At 36.9% G+C, this 23,360-nt stretch overlaps 1 protein-coding gene across 1 annotated transcript in view; it reads right to left on the bottom strand.

The window, feature by feature from the left end:
• Positions 1-23,360, bottom strand: part of smchd1 (structural maintenance of chromosomes flexible hinge domain containing 1) — a 509,382-nt gene that overhangs the window by 260,603 nt on the left and 225,419 nt on the right. Inside the window, 2 exon segments of the mRNA XM_051928888.1 lie at positions 8,693-8,765; positions 18,520-18,619. Of these exon segments, the coding sequence (XP_051784848.1) occupies positions 8,693-8,765; positions 18,520-18,619 (173 nt within the window).

Genomic DNA, 23,360 nt, shown 5'->3' on the forward strand with positions numbered 1-23,360 from the left:
CATAAAAGCCTTTGAAACTTATGAAATGATTGGAAATTATACTTCAGTATACCATAGAAACATCTGACAAAAAGATATAAAAACAATGAAGCAGCAAACTTTGTGAAAACCAATATTTGTGTCATTCTAAAAACTTTTTGCCACGACTGTATTATCCATGATCAGCAGCAGCACTAAATACTGTGCTCCCATGCCCCCTATTATTACTACAACTGTCCTTGATACCCAAGGACTCTGTATATTGACATGTAAAAGACAACAATACAAACCAATAAAAAATGTTTTTTATGCAGTTTCACTCTTCTTAAACATTTACCTATATAACATCACAATATATAATTTATATATAATATCCTGCATTTCTTCGAACAACTGCCGCTCAGTTGGCAATTCCAATCATGAGGTGCCGATAGGCCTTTACATTGTGTGCACCCTTTTTTTCCAGTGAAAAAAAATAGCTTCTAAAAAGCAATTAAGTGGTCAAAGCAATCCCCGAAGGGTTAAGAGGGAGAGTAAAGTTGTGCTGCATCTCTTGAAGAGAAAATAAAAAACCTTAAGATGTTTTGAAAAGTGGCATGCCACTTGCCAAAGTCATTTTTTCCCTAAACATTACAGTTATCCAACCATTTACTTGTAATAGGCATTTATAAATAGTAAAATTATTTAAAGTATAAGGATGATGTGCAAATGTTATATGAAAATATGTCATTTTATACAAGGGACATGAACATCCATGGATTTTAGTATTCACCGCGAAGTCTTGGAACCAATCTATTGCAAATATACTGTAGAGAGGCAGATGTATTCTGAAAGGAACTTTTACATCTATTTTATGTGCTGGTATCAGGCAAACTGAATTTAGTATCAAAAAGACTCTGAAAAAGCATTCCAAAAAATTATTTGTAAGTACGTTCAAGATCATACTGTATTTAATTTTTAATGGAAAAAGACATAATTAAATTTTTATTTCATTTATCATTTCTTTGTCACAGAAGCTTATTTTTGTGAATTAAAGTCACAGTCCTACACAGAACCTTTAAATAAGTAACAGTGTAAATATTTAGGCTCCTTTCATATTAGATTGATTTCATTTATATCAGATTAAATAGACATTAAATATATAAAGGCAAGTTTAAAAAACACTTCAATTTTCTGTTCCCATTCAATCCAAAAAAGCACCATATACTGGTGGTTTTGGCATAGACCTATTATATTGGTAGTGGTCAAAGGACACAGAGACGTGGAAAATTAAAAAATAAAAATGTAAATTGTTCAAGAAACACAAAAATAGAATTTTACAAGCAAACACTGCATTTCAAGTGGCCAGATACAGAATTAAAAGATTAAAGCACAATGTTGACCCCTAATTAAGCATTAGATTGGGTATCTAAAAAATCTAAAAGGTGATTCCCTGATTGAATGAAGCAAATTGCAATAACCCTTCACTAGCCCAGGGAAATATTAAATAGATGTAGAAAAGGAACTGTGTGCCACAAAAGCATTAAACTTAAACCATTCCAAGATTTCCAAAACACAATGGTGCTGATATAATGTTTATTATATCACCTCACTGGTGGCGCAGTGGTAGTGCTGCTGCTTTGCAGTTAGGAGATTGTAGAAGATTTTGGGTTCGCTTCCCGGTTCCTCCCTGTGTGGATAGCACTTTGAGTATTGAGAAAAGCGCTATATAGATGTAATGAATTATTATTATTATTATATTGTTTACTGTTTTATGAATTACCGTATTTTTCGCTCCATAAGGACGAAAGAAAAAAAATATTCTGAACCAAATGGTGTACTAATATATTTAATAAAATATAGCAGAATAGTATTTCAACCATGTAAAATCAAAAGCGGTATTGAGAACCATCATCACTGTCATTATCAAATGAGGAGAGACTTTAAGGTTCAAGCACTCTTCTAGTTTTCTGGAAACCCCAAGAACTCCTCATCGCTATTGTCAGCATTTATGAACCTCAGTTGCTCACAATCAGTTTGCAGCAGCACATACCTATCAGCATAACCTGTCCAAAGCCACCAGTTGACAAAGCACGTTTGGACCAATGCTCCCTGAAGTTATAGCGCCAGTTTAGTCCCATCTCTATTTATAATGCCACAAAGCCCTTCATCTTGTCTTTTGTTGTGGGTTTCCACTTTGAAAAATGAGAATGCAGTGCAAGCGCAGCCCGCAATTCAAAACATTGCTCTGCATACCTGTTTGTCTCGTCTGACAGTAGCTGAAAGGCAGCCTCAGGAAAGAACAGCCTGAAGTAGTCCAGTGGCTGGTTATCTGTCGTGTCCAACAACAAGCGATGCTGTCTTGTGAAGTCCGGTAGCCAGTTTGACTCCCATGGATCAATGTCTGGGTATTCCTCCCACATGAACCTTGCCGTAGGTGCATCGGCTGCGTGAATACGCTCACCTGGCAGCCGATCAATTGGGGCGGCATCTGCTGGTGTCCGATCAGCTGATGCCAGTTCCTCACTCTCTTGTTCGATCTCCTGATCACTCTCAACAAAATCAGATTCTGAAAAATCAGAGTCCGACTCAGCGATAATGTGCAAAACATTGTCTGCTGAGTATTTTGTTTTCTGCACTCGCTTCGCTCCCTAGTGAGATGTCGATGCCATCTTGCCTTTGTGTACATTTGTTTACATTTCGTAACTCTCGCACACTCAAGGATTAGATGGCGAGTCAATGAGTCTAACATTCCTCCAAGCAGAGAGTGCCTGTAATGTAACGGTGAGTTTTGTTGCCATTAACAGCTGATTGTCGCCCTCTACCCCCTTGATGTCGACTTTTGTCAGGTAATACACATCACGGTCTGTGACTTAATATTTGCTCCATAAGATGCACAGACATTTCCACCCACCTTTGGAGGGGGGGGGGGGGGGTAGAGTGTGTCTTATGGGGCGAAAAATACAGTATTTAAGGATGGAAGTGAAACCTATGCTTCTATCGAATGGGTATTCAAGTATACATTTTAAAGGTCCCACTTACCAAATTTTCCTCTAAAGTGCTGTAGTTAAAGGAGCAAATAAACACCAAAAAAAAAACTATGTCTCGAATGTTAAGCTCTATGTGCAAAATAAGTATTACTGTATATTTTTAATGAGAAAAATCACACATTCTTCCTGCCACTGTTTCAAAAAAGAATGAAAGCAATCTTGTTACCTTATATATAAAGTAGAAACTAACAAAAAAAAAATAGGACAATCTTTCCAACAAATCAATACAACTAAACTAGCACTGAGCCAGAACAAAGCCTAATTCTTGGGAGAACACAAGATGCTGCTTAAAACATAAAGGAACCAGATATTATATCTTGCCACATCCTTTACCCTTGGATGATATTCCTACAGGTTCACAATATTAATCTGCTGATGAAAATCTAAACATCCCGAATGATGAGCTGGAGAGTTCAAACCCTGGAGATTCCAAGAACCAATTGTTACTGCATTCACAGTCAACAGGGGGAAAATGACAAAACCAACCATTCCTAACTCTGATCAGCCATTTATACAAAGCACATTGTGTAATCAACTGCATATAGTGTTTTAGTTAGCATTAGTACATGTTTAATTGTTGCACGTATCAGTATTTTCTTTAAGGACTAGTATCAGTATTCTCTTCATATAGAATGTAACCTAATGAAACATGACCAAAGATATGTTTATCTGACCAATGTCAGAGTCAACTGCATTCCTAATTCCTAACATTGGGATCCTGCCATTTTATTTAGATATCAGTGAACATCCATAAAGTTCACCTCATCATTTTTCCTTGGTTTAGTTTCATAGATGCATTTATGCAAGTATCCCATCACAAAGCAGGCACAGTACACTATTTAAAATAACACTGCAGTATTAAAATTGTACTATACACATTCAAAAATAGAAAGCAACAAGTAACTTAAAATGTAACTGTCTAGAAAAACCCATGTCCTCCCTTTGTAGCTTACCATGAGAAATCTAAAGCTGCTGCCACCAGCGCCAGTGATTGTATCCATGAGTTTGTGTTAGGCTGGAGTATCTCTGAACAACAAAGAGCGAGAAACATACTAGACGGCGAAAATGATGTATCGGTGACGTGAATATTCAAAAATAAAACAATTTCCAAACGTTACAATAAGGAATACAGGTGGATGTATAGTAAAATGAGCTTTCAAACGTCGTGTCATTCTCCAAAATCGATACAGTATTAGCAACGCTACACCTGGAAAATACTTCAGTTTGAAATGGTGTGAAATGCCAGTGCGGGGGCAACGGCTAATCGCACGCGGACTGAGAGGCATACCCCGGTAGCTACAATTGCAGCACTGCTAACCGACTGTCGCTTGAAAACAAACATTGAAATTCAAATTGGATTCAAACCACTCCTCTGTCCCCATCATACAGCCATCAAAGGCGAAGGAGAGGCACTGACACAAGCGCACACGATCATAAAGTCCAATATCCCATTACGTAGTTTTAAAGATAGCTGTTCATTATTACCCAGTCAACAGGGTGAAGACAACACGACAGAGCTATACTGCAAAGTTTAAACTGGAAGTGATCACGTAGGCGAAAGAACACGGGAACCGGGCAGCTGAGCGGCAATTTGGTCCGACAGAATGCGTAATCAGAAAATGGAGAAAAGCCGAAAGTACCATCAAAGAAATGAGAGAAGTAAAGAGGGAGAACAGAGGCTCGAAGGCTCACCACCCTAACCTGGAAAAGGAAATCATTAAATGGATTGAAGATACCCGTTGAGACTGCCTGGGGGTCAGCACCACTACCGTTCGTTTACAGGCTCTAAGATTGGCGAAAGAGCAAAACATCATAGAATTCAAGGCGTCAATGAATTGGTGTCGGAGATTCTTTAGAAGAAATAAGCTTTCAATAAGATGAAGAACTACTATTAGTCAGCGACTACCCAGCGACCACGAGGAGTTATTAACAAAATTTTAAAGTTATGTCTTTAGAAATACAACTACGGCATGAGCCAGATTGGAAATGCCAACCAAACTCCGTTGACATTCGACCTGCCATCCGAGAACACAGTAAACATCAAAGGCGCAAGGACCATCACTATGCGATCGACTGGAAATGAAAAGAACCGTTTCACAGTGATGCTTGGGTGTATGGCTGATGGTGCAAAGTTACCACCGTACGTCGTTTTCAAGAGGAAAACCATGCCCAAAGACAAGTTCCCTAGTGGTGTGATAGTCAGGGTGCAAGAACAAGGATGGTTCAATGACAGCATAATGGACGACTGGCTGAAAACAGTATGGATGAAACGGGACGGTGGTCTAGGGAAACAACGATCGATGCTGGTGTTAGATGCTTTCCGATGCCATACAACTGACAATGTTAAATCCAGATTGAAGCGACACAATACAGACCTCGTCATCATCCCCAGCGGCATGACCAGTATTCTGCAACCAATGGATGCCGTCGTGAATAAGCCACTCAAAGCAGCTCTAAAGAAAAAATGGGCCGAATGGATGATTAATGGTGAACACACTTTCACCAAGGGCGACAACATGAGGAAAGTCGACATGCCTACAATCTGCCAATGGATAGTAGACGCCTGGAAAGAACTGCCAATCAAGACCGTGGTGAAGGGATTCAAGAAATGTTGTATCAGCAACATGTTAGACGCCACATAAGACGACATTCTTTGGATGGACGACGATGACGATGACCAAAAGGAGGAACAGCTGGACTATCATGATGACTGTATAGCACAACAGAAGTGGGATGCTTTGTTTAATGAGGACAGTGATGACAAGGATAAATATTGATGAATACGGTATTGAAATTTGAAATTTTTATAATAAATTTCTGATATTATACGGTAATAAACTAGCCAACCCGCGGCGTAGCATACGCCGCATAATTATTTATTGATGACTGAACACTTCTTGAAAAAAGACACAGTTGTCCAAATGGGGTGGGTTTGAGGATACTACTGTGAGTGAATGAAAAGATGGAACTCTGGAGAGAGCAACATACAATTGTCCGTGACTGAAAACTGGTTTTGGCAGATACAGGCATATGTTTTTGAAAGTTTGTCCCTATGACTTACCGTATTACGCAACTGTCATTGTAAACGCCAATCTAACAGGAAATTGTCTGTATGTAAAAGTAAAAGGCAAATTTGAATCTGATGGGGTCAGGGATATCCGGGGAATACGGTAAGGACAGTTTGTGAGGTATCAGCTGCGATAATTTAACACTCAGTACATTGTGGTGAATGCTGGTAACAGTTGGGCGGGCGGGCAAGCCATCAAAGTTTGTCGCGTTTGGGAATCGCTGTATGCAGCATGTAAAACAGTTTGCGTGTGTGGCAGGAGGAGGGTAATCGCGTTTGGGAATTGCAGTATGCAGCGTGTAAAACAGTTTGCAAGTGTGGTAGGAGGAGGGTTAGATTTGGCGGGCGGGGCTCTGTCGTGTCGTGCGCAGTGAATTGTTGGTGGGCGGGTCTCGGTGAATTATATATATATAGATTTATAATTTTTGTAATAAAAGTATCCATGTATAAGACGCACCTGGGTTTTTAGGCCTACTTCTTAAGAAAAAAAGTGCGTCCTATATGCGGGCATTTACGGTAATTATACTGCTTGATCAAGTATCATTTAAGACTCTAAAACATATTTATCTAGTCAGCTAAAAGTGAACCTCAAGTTGTTCTCACAACGGTCATTTCTTTTAATGCTATAGACAAAACTCCAAACAATGGATGCTCAAGATTTCAGAAGCATTATTTGTCATATAAAATAAAAAAAAATTGAGTAAGGCATCAGCTAGTTTCATATCAAAGCACTGACCAATAACCTCTAATTATTAATCATTAGAAATACGTTTTGACAGCCCTGTCATTTAGCCATATGAACTGTAGATGCAGAAGAAAACCACTAGAGAAATCTATCCAAAAACTGTGGAGTGCTTTTTCAAAAAAGGATTAAAGGGGTGCAAGCTAACTAATTAAAAAATATGAACATGCAGATTCTGAAAGTGATGTATATAAACAAAGCATGAAAAATACTGCCACATAGTGGGAGAAGAGCAATGTAATTGTGAAACAAGTTTAAAATAAAGCAAACCACTATTCATATATATTCAACAGACATTTTTTGTATTTGGACATATTTTGTATATATTCTTATTAATTTCAACTAGTAAAATTCACTCTCATAGCCCTACTATAAAAGTGTGCCCAACACATACTAAAGCATATGGCGTGACTGATTACAATATTTATAACTTTTAATATTGTTTAAAATTGTTAAAATGCAGGGCTATTTGTCAAAAAGATCACAATGCTAAATGGCTGGACAATAAAAAAAATCCACCCATCCGCCTACTACCCCTAATCAGCTATCAGGGGAACTTTTGTGTCCAGTTTATAGCAAGCATCATGAGGGGGGTCAAACCCAATCTCTGTTACAACATTGTTTACCATTATTCATTTACCAATGTGATTTTGTGTACATACTTCTCTGTTACAACATTGTTTACCATTATTCATTTACCAATGTGATTTTGTGTACATACTTTAGACATGATATAAGCTGGTCAATCAAAAATATTGTAACAGACACCTGGAGCCTGCAGAACACCATAGGCTAAAAACTCGTGTTTTGTCTTGGTAGAGTAATATATATTGCTCTACTTTCCCCTATTGTATTATTAATATGTAGCCTTAGAATGCCTAATGTCACAGACTTACCACTATTTATAAGGTATTATTGTATATAACTTATCCCCACCTTCCCTTCTATATCTATAACCTCAGGCAATTAGATGTAGTAAAAAGACAAGCAGAAGTTACAGTTTAAACAATGTATTATTGATAATATTCATAAATAATAACAAAATGCAAAGTATATTTGAATATTGGCAACCATACAACCTGATTAAATGGTGATATGTAGTTCAGGCGGCACACAGACTTGTAGTTACTTAAATGTCTCTAGTTAAGGCATCATTGGTGCTCAGCTTTCTGCCACATGTCTGTTCAATATGGCTGCTGAGCTGTGCTTTTCATTGTGTTATCTTCATCATCACAGGTTAGCAAAAGAGATGCTTCTTTCAGATGTTGGTTAGTAAGAGAGAGAGATTGTGAGGTTAAGCACGTACATTTATAAATGTTCCGTCCAACCCCTAGAGCCAATAGGACACCGTGGTACTTCAAAGCTTCTGATCCAAGCCAATTCCAAACAGCCATACTTCAGACCAATGGGGGGAAATAGAACATCTTAACACCTGCCCCCAAACCATATGTTAAGGTAACCTAGGTTTCTTGCGGGGGATGAAAGACTTTAGCAAAAAAACACTCCCCAAACTAGTTTAAAGCACATCCTCTCCCAACTCTGTCGTAAAATTCAAAGAGGCTAAATCTTAAAGGGGGGGGGGGGGGGGGGGGGGGGGGGGGGGGGGGGGGGGGGTTGGGGGGTAAACACTAAATTACATTGCTTTGCCTAAATTACAAATAAAGGCATACAAAATATTAATCAAGTTATATGTAAAATCTCACATCACAACACTCAGTAAAGCTTGTATAGGGAGCAACCAACCTGTTATAGGTTCAACACAAAACTACCAACTACTCAATGTGTATATAAGTATAGTTATAAACTTATACTGAACCTACCGACAACAAACAATACTGTGTTATAAGCCAGGCTGATAAGCTGAAAAACTCTTACCAGGCAGGAGTTTGATTTTAAGCAATTGAGACTCCTGTTCCAACTCAGGCAGACTAACTTTTATTATGAAATTCTAAAAAGAAAGAAAGAAAAAAAAAACAGTTAATGCTTCTCTATTTTTAATATCAAAGTTTAGATAAAAGTATAGTTACTATTTCTACTGTATTACAATGAGATTATCATTACATACATTTAAGTATTAAAATATACAAAAGGAAAATTAAAAAGTAACGTGATTTTTGCAGTCAGATGGCATACAATATAAATTACCCTTCCCAGGATTGTGATATATGTATGGTGAAGAAGATTGCTTACTGCTGTGTGTAAGCTACAAATTTGGGGTGGGGGGGGGGTATGGTTGTGGGACAAATAGGGACTGATGCAGAGAGACCCATAAACTCACTGTTTCTCACTTGAAACAGTGTTTTTAAAACTAACAACTAAAGTCCATTGGCTGAGTTATGCTCACTTATACATTGCATTGCCAAAATGGTCAAGGTGAGGCACAATACACATTTATTGACATGAGCAAAACAGTTTCTATTCTAATCTTTTAAGGACATGAACGGTACATCTCTGGTCTGCATGGATATTTTGGTTTTCTTGGCCACTTTGAACCATGATCTGTGACATGCACTGTAACAGTCTGGAATGAGACTGCCACTAATAGTTAATTCCTATGAAAGCAGGCTGGCTCACTGTTAGTGAGGGGGGGGAGCAGTTACTTAAACTCCCTCAGTTTAAGGTATCACTGATTTTTGTTCACGAGAGAATACAGAAACAGTGTGGAATAGTGCTGTTAAGGTAAGAGCCAAGTACTTGGACAAAGGGTTTGATTAACATATATATTAACAATTTTAGTTGTAGTCATATTATTTTGGTTAATACCTGAAGCTTGAAAGTACAAATGTACAAAAGTAATTTTCAGCACAGAATTAATAAACCAAGTATCAATTTCAAGTTCTTCATTACAGGTATATGTCACATAATAACTTTTCATTATTATGGTTTAAAAGGAAATCTATTGAGATGATCTGAACATCTAATAAGGATGCCTGAACAGACTGAATAGAGACCTGGTACATGCACAAGATATAATTAACTCATATTGCTGACATGGGAGTATAACAAAAATTTCCCACAACCACTTCGGAACTGATGCTACAAGACAGGGAAGTGAGGTGCATACTGCTCACTTTTTTTTTTTTTTTTTTTAACTAAAAAATTAGCATGCGAGTGAAATGTACATCTCTTTATTTATTGTCAAATGTGACACACTCCTGGTCTGCCAAAAATAATGGCAACACCATTTCTAACTACGCTCATTTCACCAGGTGAAGTTTAATTGTGGTTGACACACAATGGGGGAAAACACCACTTTTCTTTATATGCTGTCTGTGGGTCGTCAGTGAACTCAGAAAGGTGATACAGAGTCTCCAGGGCATAAAGAATGAGAAACAACTGTATTTGATAACAAGCTAAATTTGTCAATGCTGTTATTTATAGATTGTAAACACCAGTGAAACCATTTTGAGCAATGTGCTAGTTAATGGGAATTGAAGTCCCCACTTCAACATTTATAAGGCTGTAGATAAGATGATACTATTCTTAACAGTGTATCATGCAGAACAGACCTTTTCATGAATAAAAAGAATATTTTGCTAATGTGGAAGTAGTCTGCTTTGACAATCTCTTCGGAAACAAGGTTTTAATGAAATGAAGAAAGAAAAAAAAATTAACTCTTTGTTGTGAAGTTAAGAAAACATAGAATTTCAGTCAGACATCATTAAATCAATATTCTGCACACCATAAGAAGCGATTACACTATATTACATTTGTAATGCCAAACTACTGAGTTTTGAAGGAAACGATTCAAACCTGTGTCTTTCACACTACCAATTGATATGCTTTTTTAATTGTTTTAACACACACATTTAAAAAAGGAAAAATACCAAGCAAATAATGTCTAAAGTGTGTATGGAAACCCTTAATCATGTCATATGTATGTTGATTCCTGACATGATGACTTAATACATGACAGCAAGCATTGAAAGTTGCTTTGTGGCATTTCTATAAGACTCGGTTGAAATATATACTTATATTGATGGGGACAGCATATTATAATTTTATCATGTAACCCCATATATTTTAAACATAAAACATATAATTAGAGCCATGTACTAACTTAATCACAAAATTCAGTGAAAGTAACATACCATTCTTATCCTTAACACTAGAATTACCAGAGCCCTACGAAAAAACTCGTATATCCGGCCCACCTTAAATCGCTTCTTAAATCCGTTCACACCTCTCCGCCAGCATCCTTTGTCCTCTAAATGTGCTGATAAAAGAGAAGCTGCCAGCAGCCGGCTATTCCATCCCCCCACCGACTTAGAACGTGAGCGAAGTTTTTCCCAGCTCACGCCTTGATTGATTATGTGGGAGTGAAGTGGGAGTTTTACAGTGGAAATAAGAGATCCCTGCTGCACTGAATAAGATCGGGGGAGGGGTGATGTTAGAGCGCCTGCGCTTATTCAGTGCAGCAGGGACAATGCACATGTTGTTCTTTTTTTCTTTCAGTACACGTGGCTTCCCTGTTTATTTATATATCTAGTGACTTCTCTGCCTGTCTGTCTCTCTATTACGCAGTGCTCTGTCTGTCTGTGTGTTATGGATCTTAAAAATAAGTTCTAAGGACAGTTGTTCCTGTTAATTACAGTCTCAATTGTTTAAAAAAATATTTGAAAAGGAGCATCCCACATGAAAATATAACGATCTCAGTAACTGACAGTGCATACCAATGTATAAATTTTATGTCCGTTTGAGGTTTAAAAGAAAAGAAAAAAAAAGCAACACTTCATCCCCAGCGGGGAATCGAACTCAGGTCTGTGAGGCAAGGAAAAGCTGCTCTGCGCTAAGAGGCAAATCTTAGCGCGCTACGCCACAGAAGCTGTTGAATCATTTTTGAAGCTTTTGTGAAAGTGTTTATTTGATCTTTGGAACTCGGCTTTATATATTCTATAGTTTATGCCTACTACATTTTGTAACATTTATTACTAAAATATGAAAAATTTCTGTTTTAACAATGTGTTTACACAGATTACTTTAGAATAATGATCTCTTATTTCCACTGTAAAACTCCACTTCACTCCCACATAATCAATCAAGGCGTGAGCTGGGAAAACTTCGCTCACGTTCTAAGTCAGTGGGGGGATGGAATAGCCGGCTGCTGGCAGCTTCTCTTTTATCAGCACATTTAGAGGACAAAGGATGCTGGCGGAGAGGTGTGAACGGATTTAAGAAGCGATTTAAGGTGGGCCGGAGATACGAGTTTTTTCGTAGGCTCTGGTAATTCTAGTGTTAAACACTTAACAGGATTCCTGTTTACCATATCCTTGCTAATATATGAAAAGAATAGCATATCAAAGAATATCTGTAGAGTTTTTACACAAGTTGTACAGTAAGCCAATTTGAGAGATGCTTATACCTTGAATTAAATCAGTCTTTATCAATGCGGTCAAAGGTTAGAGTTGCTGTGTTTCATTTTATTTTACTGCACCTGTCTTTTAAGATCACTACCATTTTTGTTATTACTGTTAATATAATTTAGGTTACAGACTTTCATTTTTTGCCTCCACAATATAAATGATTAGTCATTGCCCTTCATACATAGTTGTTATGCACCCAGTTTGTGAATATTAACACAAAGTCACCTCTGCTATCACTGTGTCAGTGAAACAGCTTGCAGTATAGTGTGATGCATAATCTAATTTAGTTTGGGGTGCAGCAAGACACTAAAACTATTCATAAGGAGCCAGTTTTAAGTTGCCACTCAGTTTAGCCGATATGTCTTATGATATGGGGAAGAAACCCCACAGGCAGAAATTGAAGACTCTACACAGAAGGCTGCATGTGCAAGAGAGGATTACAACTTGGGAATTTGGTTTTAGTTTACTTTTTAAACTTAAGCAAGCAGAAGCTGCAAGAGATAACTACATGGGAAAAGCCCATTTTACTTTACTTTTACTTACTTTCTACAATCAAAGATTACAGACAGAGAATACTGAGCCCAAGCAAAGGACAGACAAGATGGGATATTTAAGGCATTTTTAATTAAAAGGAATGCTTACAGAAAAAAACTTAAGGGATTGATGGCACAAGGAACTATTACTATGGTAAAAAGTGCTTTCCCACCTCTCCAGAATGGTGTTTAGTCCAAGGAAGGATCTTGACTTGTCACAGTGTACTGGTGTTTGTTATAATTCAATTTGGAACATGGCCTATATGATGTGTTTAGAGAACTTTGTTTTGAATACTGCACTGACTTTATCCTTTAATCAATTATTAAGGACTTGCTTACTATTTTGTTATGGCATGGCCAGAGAGAGGGGGAAGGAGCAGCAATAGTTTTCTTGTTTCCCGACTTGTTTATTACACTTATATCAGCAGTGCAATTCCTCTGGCCCTTTTTTCCTTGTCCAACCCTGTAGTCCGAGTAATTTTATTCTTTTCATGCCTAGTTCATTTTGAGTGTTTATTTCAAATTCTGGAGTGATTGCCCTCATAGTCAGTTTTTTTAGGTAGATGTGGACACAACAATCAACCTCAAAGCCTCGGAGTCTGTTTATTTCTCTCACAATTTGATTGTACAGCAGCTGACCATTAAAAAAAAGCTTCACTTCTGATCAGATATATGAAATTTATCACATACAGAGTTGGTTAAGAAAAGAATACCTTGTGCAACCTGGAATTAAACCCCCTAATCTTAGAGCAAAAGTGTGTAGTGCATGGGTGGGACATCCTCCCAATGCAATCGCTCTCAGGGAATGATGCAGATGCGGGAGGCATATAAACCTTAATACTATACTGTACAGTAAATGTTAATTAAACATTGTAAAGTGAAGTTTAACAACAAATACTTACTATACTAAAAACATTACATGTTGTCAGTGTCAATTTATTTATAGAGCACATTTAAAACAACATCAGTAATGCAGTAGCCAAAGTGCTTTAAATTAAAACATACAATGAACATAAATAAAATAAACAGAAATATATAAAAATAAAGGACAATAAATCAAAATACAGACAGCAGTGAGTTAAAGAAAAAGAAAGAAGATGACTAAGAGTAGGGTAACTATCAGTATCCATGAAGGTCACTGAAAGCTAGAGAATACAAATGAGTCATCAATCTAGTTTTTACAGTTCAATTGAAGGTGATTCTTTAACATAATGAGACAGAGTTCCCCCAGGCAAGGCTCAACAGCTCCAAAAGCCCGGGCCCCCTTAGTTTAACACTTAGAGCGAGGGACCATAAGAGACAATTGATCGGTAGATCTAAGTTCTGTGGATGACTGGAGTAAAATACGCAATTCAGATAAATAGGCAGGAGCATACCCATGTAATGATTTGAAAACTAGCAACAATATTTTAAAGTCAATTCTTACACTAACCAGTAGCCAGAGCAAAGAAGCTAATATTGGAGAAACAGAATCAAACTTTCTTGCCCCAACCGAAAATTGAGTAGCAACATCCTGAACCAACTGCAACCTACGTATCAGGGATTTACTGATCCCAGAATACAACGAGCTGCAGTAATCAAGCCAAGAAAAAATAAAAGCATGAGTAGCTTTCCTCAAGATTCTTAGGAGATAAAAAAAGGGTTTGACCTTAGTTAAAAGACGAAGCTAGAAAAAAGCAACTCATGACTACAGAGTAATCAGTTTCTCAAAAGAGAGGTTACTGTCAAAAATTATGGACTTGAGGTTTGCAGAAATCAGTAAAAGAGCCAAGAACTTCAAGAAAACTTGAGCTTTGGCTGAAAGACCAGCTATCTGCACTTCCATTTCATTTTGACTGAGATCAAGAAAAATTCTTAGCCATCCAGGATCTTAGTTCAAGAAGACAATCGTGCAGCCGATTAATTGCAGTTACAAACAATAATATAAACCTGTGTATCATCAATATAACAGTGAAAAGAAATATTCAATTTACACAAGATAACTCCTATAGGATGAAGATATATAGAAAATAAAACAGGACCCAAAATGGATCCCTGAAGAAGACGTTGATTAGAGAAACTAAATTAAGTTACTTTAAGTTGCTGGATAGAAAATACGCAGAATCATACAGTTAAAATTATATTCACTCAATACAGCTACCGTCTAAATAAAACTAAAGCACATCCTTGTGTGCTCTTAGGAGAGCTTGCCATAAAGTCACCTGTACAAAACAAGTCCTTTCTGTAGAATGCAAAGTAACACATTTTAATGTTCTTTTCTAATTATCAGATAGGCCTTTTCTTACACACCTGTGCTTTGTAAACAAACCACAATTATTGGAAATGTGGATGTGCTTGAGCGCAGCTGTTTTCAAATCTTAAATCATGACTTCTTCCCAGGAAAAAAATATTTCTGCCTCATGAAAAGGCCCACAACTGGGCAATTATTGTTACTCCCTAGTTTACTTTGAAAGTTTGTCGTTTGTTGTATGGAACGCAACAGAAATAACTGGTTAATCACCTCTTGAAAATGCCTTTAAATATATGCATTTGCTGTTCAAGGCCGTTTCCTTCCTTGCTCCCTGTGCTACTTGGCTATGTGCTGGCCCTTCCACAATCCCAAACTGGATTAAGTATGTTTGAGATGTGCAAAAAACTAATGGATATTAAATTATATGAAACTGTGTTTAAAACAAAGAGTTTGTGATAATATTTCATTGAAAAGTTGTAATATGCCACAAAAATTACAGTGATCAGGCTAGAGAGTAAGATGCCAAATTGCTGACAGGTGTTCAATAAGGGCAGTAGCACATGACATAAAAACTCATGAAGAACATACTAACTCCACACAGAGAGAGCATATGTGAGTCAAGAACCAAAGGATTTGAAGAAATGAGGCAGCAGAGCTAATCACATCCAAATGATGTACAGGTTAGGTTGACTGACCAGTCAAATTAATTCAGTCCAAATATGTGCAAGCACTAGTGGATGGACAAAATTTTGGTTCAGGGTGGGGCCAGATCCTTCATTCATACATACACATACTTAAATTGGCATAACTGGTTTCAGAAATTATTTTTGTGATATATGCATTATAATTGTACCTGAATGCTAAAATTTCCACTTATCTATTTCTTGAAACCACATAAATGAGACATATGGCTATATAGAGCATGTGCGCATTCTAGCAAAACAGAGTGCAAATTAAGGTAGGAATTTACAATTTGCGGGTTGCCACCCCATTATGTACTTGGTGGGTAGCCAATAGGTTGCAATTCAGGGAAAAATCGCTGGCGTGTTAGCATGTAATAATTAAACACTGATACCCTGGTGTTTTAAAAACACTGTATATCGTTATTACCTGGGCCTGAGGGATGTGAAAGAATAATTTTAGGGTAACATAGCATTCATCTTAAAGACTAGGGGGCTCCAGCCCCTGCTCACTTTGCTCGCCAACCCCCGGGTTCGTTTAATCAGATATACAATTTAAAGAGACTGTTATTTTCATGGGAATTGTTACATATGCATTATTTTCACTTTTACTTTAAAACTTCAGTAAAAACCAATATTTGGAATTAACTTTTCTTCAAGATCGCATTGAATTTTGATTCTGTGTTTGGACTTGCATCATGAAAACGCAACGTATAACTGCCCATGAGTGAATATTGTTTCTTTCTCTCTAATAAATAAACTGACTTTTTCGATTATTTGTCCCTGTGATTTGTTAATTGTCATAGAAAAAGCTATTCTCACTGGAAACTGGAAACGTTTTAATATGAATGGCATATCAAGATCTCCTTTTGAATCGTGCTTTACTTTTGGATATACACAAATATCAACTGTGTCTTTAAAATGTCCGTCTTTCGAACTATTATCGCTGACAATTCGTCCACATGTTGGTTTATTATAAAAGTGTGATACTTTTTGATGTATGGATTTGTATCCATTATTGGCTGTATAATTTCTATTACGTCCAATCGTTTAACTCTTTCAATCCTATGTTGCATCGCTTCTCCATGACCATAAATACACACCTGACCGAATTGTGGTTTCTTCGAATTTAAACCTGTTGTAGCTTTAATTGTTGCGGGACCACAGATTCTCATAGCGTATGGTCCATTATTGTGTAAATCTACGTTTTGAGCATTAAATGATGTGAATGCGAACAGATTGTTGTAGATTCAAATATTTTGCCATTTTACAAATCATTTAATTCTCAATAGACAAGCCTCTTCATGGGAAGAAACACTACTTTTCCCTGATGACAACACAAATTAGATGATCTACAAGTCTCCGACTTAAACTTTAAACCCTTACAACATCAACATACTTCTGACATATCACCTATGTCCATATATTCGATCTCTTTTTGCTGTTCCGTTATTTCACAGAGTAATAATTTTCCGTTTGTTAGCACTAATGCGATCTTTACTAAAAAATTTTGATACTTTAATACTCTGTAACTTGCTCTGCATGTGTTTCACGCCAACATTTTTGAACCTCTTTACAACGTTCTAATTTGACTTCTACTCTTTGTCTTTTATTTCTGACCCTGCTGGACCTGCTAGGTTTTTAGTTCCACCTGGTCCGTGGGGCCTGATTATTACTTTCCCTTATTTCACAGAGTAATAATTTCCGGTTTTTTACCGCTAATGCAATCTTTACTATCTTTTTTTTTGATACTGTCAATTTTTACTATTTCATAATCTCTTACCTGCTCTGCATGTGCATCGCACAACATTTTATGAACTTTGGGGAGGAATTCAAGCAGCTGTTATTTATATCAGTATCATTTTGGTACAAGAAGTAAGGTCAGAAAGCTGGTATTAATACCAGATTCAGAATTTTAGTACCAATCCAACACCACTTGTCAGTTAATGAATACAGTTAATTAAAACTCTCACTAGCAGTCTCTTAAAATTTAACAAAATGTTTTATGCATTTTTGTTTGGGGAAATTAGCTAAATTGAAATGCTTAGATGTCATACTTGTTTTAAAGTCTTCTAACTGCCCTTGCCAGTTGCCAAGAGCATCCGCTTTCACAGAACCTCTCATCACTGTTAAGATACACGTTAACCGAACTAACAGCAAGCCTGTTAACTATTGCTAGCTGAGTTTTCAAAGGTTTTTTGTAGGTGAATATTTTCTGTATAGCTGGTGTCAGTGCAATTGTCCCAAGATAATTGATTAGCTGCGAAAAGCCCCTTCCATCAATGACAGTGATTATTAGAATGGCTTCATTGTATAAAGCCTCTGTGTGAAATTCCTCTGATGACTGGGCCCCACTATCTCACTGCATATGCTATAGGTAAGGGTTGATGCTGAAATAATAACCTCCAAGTTATTTTAAGGGTTACTGCATTGCAGATGAAGTGCTTTTATGTATTTAAGCATAGTATTCCACATTTTTTAGTGGAATTCACTCAAATTTCGCTCAAACCAAGCTATACTTGAGCACACTTATTTGTTGCTGAATGTTTCCATTTTTACCAGAAGTAAAATGATTTGATGTGCCACTTATATACTGCTCTTAAGTGTCTATATAGATAAATAACATTTCTCAAATCATTCTGAATCATTTATTACAGTATTGCAATATGCATGAAAAAAAAAATGAATACACTATTGTGGTCCCTATTTTCAGTCAACAGTTTAAGATCAAAGAGGTGCAATTAACATATTTAAAAAAATTAAGTTTGTATTGTGCACTTCTAATTTTATTTATGGTCAAGTTTTTACAAAAAATATATTTCCTTTTAGCAGCCAGCTCCAGAGACTGAGAGGAGAAATACAAAAGTGCTAAGTAAAAAATAGAAAAACAACATACCTTTCCTTGGCAGTTATTTACAGTGCCCTTGGCTAGGACTCCTTTAATGATTAAACTTGCTCCATTTATCATTATTCCTTCATGAGAGATGGTCACTCCACTACAAGAAAAAAGGCATTTATCTGAGAACAGCACATGTACATTAACAATTTTATTGTCTAGACAAATAAATTATACTGAAAGTACAGAAAAGAGGCACTGGCCATTGAAAACCTATAAACAACCTTTGAAAAATCTAACATTTTCCAAACAATACACTGTACCTTCATGCTTAATTGAGAAATTTTAATTAAAAATGCATTTTACTGTATGCAATTAGGATGATGATCACAACATGCTGCGTTGATGTGGGTGTACTCTGATGAACTGACTTCATGCCCCCTGTTGGTTCCTTGCACCAAAGGAAGTTTGAATCCTGTCATGATACTTAACATACAAACTTAATGTTTAATAATTAATATGAAATTCATGATGATGTGTGATAAATTCAAATGTATGAGCTATGTAATATGGAATTTCTTAAAAATATTTAATTGTATTTATCCTAATACACCCTTGTCTGTGATATTCAGCAGACAACCTGATAATTAAAAAGCACAATAACTCTTAAGATAAAATAACAAAAGTTATATAGCTGATTGCAGTACAATTTATTTATCTTAACTGCTTTTATAGTGTGTACGCTCACAGTAATTGTACAAAATTTGCAATATCTAAAAAGAAGATCATTAAAGACTGATTTTGAAAAAATGAAAGCTGTACTGAAAATAGCAGAAATGTATTTGTTGCTGCCTCACAGCTCCTAAGTTCTCTGTCCAGAATTCAGATTACATGTGTGAAGTGGCTCTGTTTTCCTTTTTCACCACACAGAACAAAAAAAAAAGCAGGTTAGGGTAAAAAAGAAAAGTAAAACTGTCCAGGTTTAAGTAAATGTGACCTGTTATGGACTTACCATCCAAATTCTACCCAGATTGTATTTGGCACCCCATGTTTTGATCCCTGATTAAGCATGTTTGGGATATAACTGAATGAAAAACTACTGACATATTTTTATTTAATTATCTACACCCCCCCCCCCCCCCCCCCAATATATTTTTTGCAAACTTAAATTCTCTTTCTATAATTACCCCTCTCCTACCAAGATTTTCATCAGCTATAACCGGACATCAACTTTCCACATTAATGTATTCCGTGATACGATAAATAACCAAAATATAACTTACAGCCACATTTGATAATTGTTTCATTTTATAATAAATGAACTAGGACAGGATTAAAAACACCCAATCAAAACATGTTTCCATTAAAAAAATTCACCCCAAATACCACACACTGACTATTCAGAAGTGATTAACGATAATAGCATAGCATACTGATCTAGAATATTATGTTCAAAAGAGCCATTAAAAAAAGAACAACCACCATAACTCCAAAATTCCCAGATTTAAAATTATAAATTAAAACATCATCTTAAAAAGTGAAAGAATACCATATAGATATCTTAGTAAAGGATCCAATATACCACATTTATTCTGAAAGATGCATCAAAATGTGCTAGTCACAACTACATGTGTGGTGTTCTGCCTTAGTTTGTTTAACCTTAACTTTTTCAAAACAGAATAACTGCACCTTAAAGTTGGCTGAAATGAAGTGTGCTAGGGTGTCTATTACATTAGCAATTTTTGAATATCTAAACCCATTTCACTTTCTTTTTCCTGCAGGTTTAATGCAAGGTAATTATTTTAGCCTCATGTGAAAGCATGCACTGGTTTAAACAATTGCTGGTCGACCTGCAGCACAGTAATTGGTAGGTACCTTATGGGTGGTAAGCAGAATAAAAGGAGAGCAGGTTAGTGGTGGGAACATCGTTTTTTAAGAGTTTATTTTGAAAGAGAGTGATCACTGAACAGAGAAGAAAGAGGGCAGCATCAGACAGGCTGACGGCACAACTATGAGCCAGACTGAGGGGTGCAATAAGGATTATACTGTATAGTGTAATGCATGCGCGTTGGAGGTTTGGTTTCTAGGCTCAACAAAGGTATAGAATACCACTCTGGGACAAGAGAGGTAGTTGTTGCTAACAATATCATCTCACTCTGCCTCCACAGTGCAGGGGAGACACACAGAGAGAACAACTGACCCAGCTCCATCTCGTCTCAGCCTTTGGTATCAAGCAGACAACAGGACGAAGCTCCTCCCAAGCTAGACCAGCTAAACTGAGCTACTTCAATAATGTCACGAAAATTGCACCATCCATTTATTTTATGTTTTATGTGCCATCATGCACATGTTTTGTTTTACAAATCAATCTGAATTAAAAAGGACAACCCAGCTGGCACCCCAACGTTTATTTTGGACTCGCTCCTTGCTTTATTTGACCACAATATACATCTAAATAAATATAAAAACTACACATAAATACAAACAAAACCAAACTGCGTGTAGACACATGCCTACACAAGTTTATATGTCAGATGTTATAAATACTAAACAACATAATTTTATGAAAGTAATTAGTATTTATATGAATTTTTTTATTCATGACCATTACTATGTATCTAAAAAACAGTAAAACAAATTAAATTTCCACTAATGGTTATAGAAAATAAAAAAAATTGAGTTCAAGTATTTTCTCTGTTACTGCTGGAGCATCAGGCAATGATCTGCCTCTTATGGTAATGTCGACTTGGGCCTAAGCCCAGGACATTCTCATCTTTTAAGTCCTCTCAATAGAAAAGTCTTCTTTGGTCAGACGCTTGCCCTTTAACTACGTTTTGCATTGATTCAACTGTCGCATTCACTAGGCATTCTTGTATTAAGCGAAATATATGTCCAACTAGCCTTGTTCTTCTCTTTGTCCCTATGTCCTGAAGTCAATACTCCAAGCTGCCTCTCTTCCACATCTTCGTTGGTCAAATGGTTTCTCCATAAGGTGCCAAGAGCTGTAAAAATGAATTGTCTATGGAGGACATACAACATATTTGTGATCTTGGGTGTTGGACATGCCACAGCGATGACAGACACAACCTGCTGGTCCTGCTGATGGTGTATGAATACCACAATTACAGGCCTTTGCTGTAAGAACGATGCACCCTTTACTTATTCGTGCCTTAACATCTATTTGTTTTGTTTTCTTCCTTTGAAAGATAATTTCTTAGTTATGTCCTCTACCTGATATGCTCATATTTTCCTGGCCCATAGTGATGGAAGGATGTTGTTGCCAGCTAATACTCACCATTTAGTTTTATTTGTAACTAATGAGTAAACAAACCATTACAGCAGTCTTAACTAAGGATGTCAGTCATTTTTTTGCATTGAATCAGAGGGTTATGCTAAGGAACACAATAATGCTTACAAAATCTACAGTACAGTATATCTATAATCCCATCTCACCCACACTGATCCCAAAAATAGGGTCACTAATTGTTTATCTCATGGTGAAATAATAAAGCAAAAGGAAGAGAAAGGAAAAGGGAATGCAGCCTGATTGTGCACCTATTAGGATATCAAAAGTATCTGAGGTACTATTATTGATTTTTAATGTTAACAGCTTCAAATATAGAATAGTGGATGTGATGTTAATATAATGATCTGGTATAAGTGGTTAATCTGACTATTTTCCAGACTGACTCCTGATGAATGCATAAAAATGCCTTTTAAAATCATTGTAATTGACTAGAAGTGGCTTTTTAAATTAAATACACTGTTCAATGATGTTTCGCAGTATGAAGAGCTATTCACAGAACAATCTTCCATTATAGAATCCAGCTTGTTTCCTAACTGATGGTGTGGTAAAACCAAACCTTCAGCTGAGTAAGGAAAACACTGCAGAGCACTGTTTGAGATACAGACAACAGTACTTACACCACTTACTACAGATACTGAGGTTATCTTTTTTGGCAGCTTCTCAGTTATCCCATGTATCCAGTCTTGTGACACTTCTCCAGGACTCTGAGTAGATAAACTTCTTCATAGTTGTATATCATGACCTAATTTTAACAATATAGTGATAATCTGATAAAACTGAAGCATGTTTGTACACCTTTTCTGTGATATTTATGAGGTTAATGTCTACCTGGGTGGGTGGCACGGTGGCGCAGTGGTATCGCTGCTGCCTCGCAGTTAGGAGACCCGGCTTCGCTTCCCGGGTCCTCCCTGCGTGGAGTTTGCATGTTCACCCTGTGTTTGCGTGGGTTTCCTCCGGGCGCTCCGGTTTCCTCCCACAGTCCAAAGACATGCAGGTTAGGTGGATTGGCGATTCTACATTGGCCCTAGTGCGTGCTTGGTGTGTGGGTGTGTTTGTGTGTGTCCTGCGGTGGGTTGGCACCCTGCCTGGGATTGGTTCCTGCCTTGTGCCCTGTGTTGGCTGGGATTGGCTCCAGCAGACCCCCGTGACCCTGTGTTCAGATTCAGCGGGTTGGAAAATGGATGGATGGATGTCTAGCTGGTCTATTGTCATTTCATGGTAGAAGTCAAGAAGTGTGGCAGGCATTGGTTGACTAAAAATATAGAAATGCTCAAGTTCTGTTATTCAGCCCCAAGTTCAGCTGTGAAAATTTTATGAGACAAAAAGAGAGCGGTTTGATTCAACAGAATGCTATGGTTTGGCCAACATAATTAATGACAACAGTGAATTTCTAGGGATATACTGTATTGTAGCATCAGTATGCTTAGTGTCAGCAAAACATTTTTAAGCAACAAAAGAAGATGGTGGTGTTCATTACAGGATATGTATACCCATTGAGAAGTTGATGTCAGTTCAGATAATCTTGTGATAAAAAAGATCAAGCTAAAACTGAAGCCCACAGTAGCACAAACAAAAAAGGTGATTTACTTCAGAG

This window comes from Erpetoichthys calabaricus, chromosome 6 (assembly GCF_900747795.2).
Source record: "Erpetoichthys calabaricus chromosome 6, fErpCal1.3, whole genome shotgun sequence".
NCBI classification, from domain to species: Eukaryota; Metazoa; Chordata; class Cladistia; order Polypteriformes; family Polypteridae; genus Erpetoichthys; species Erpetoichthys calabaricus.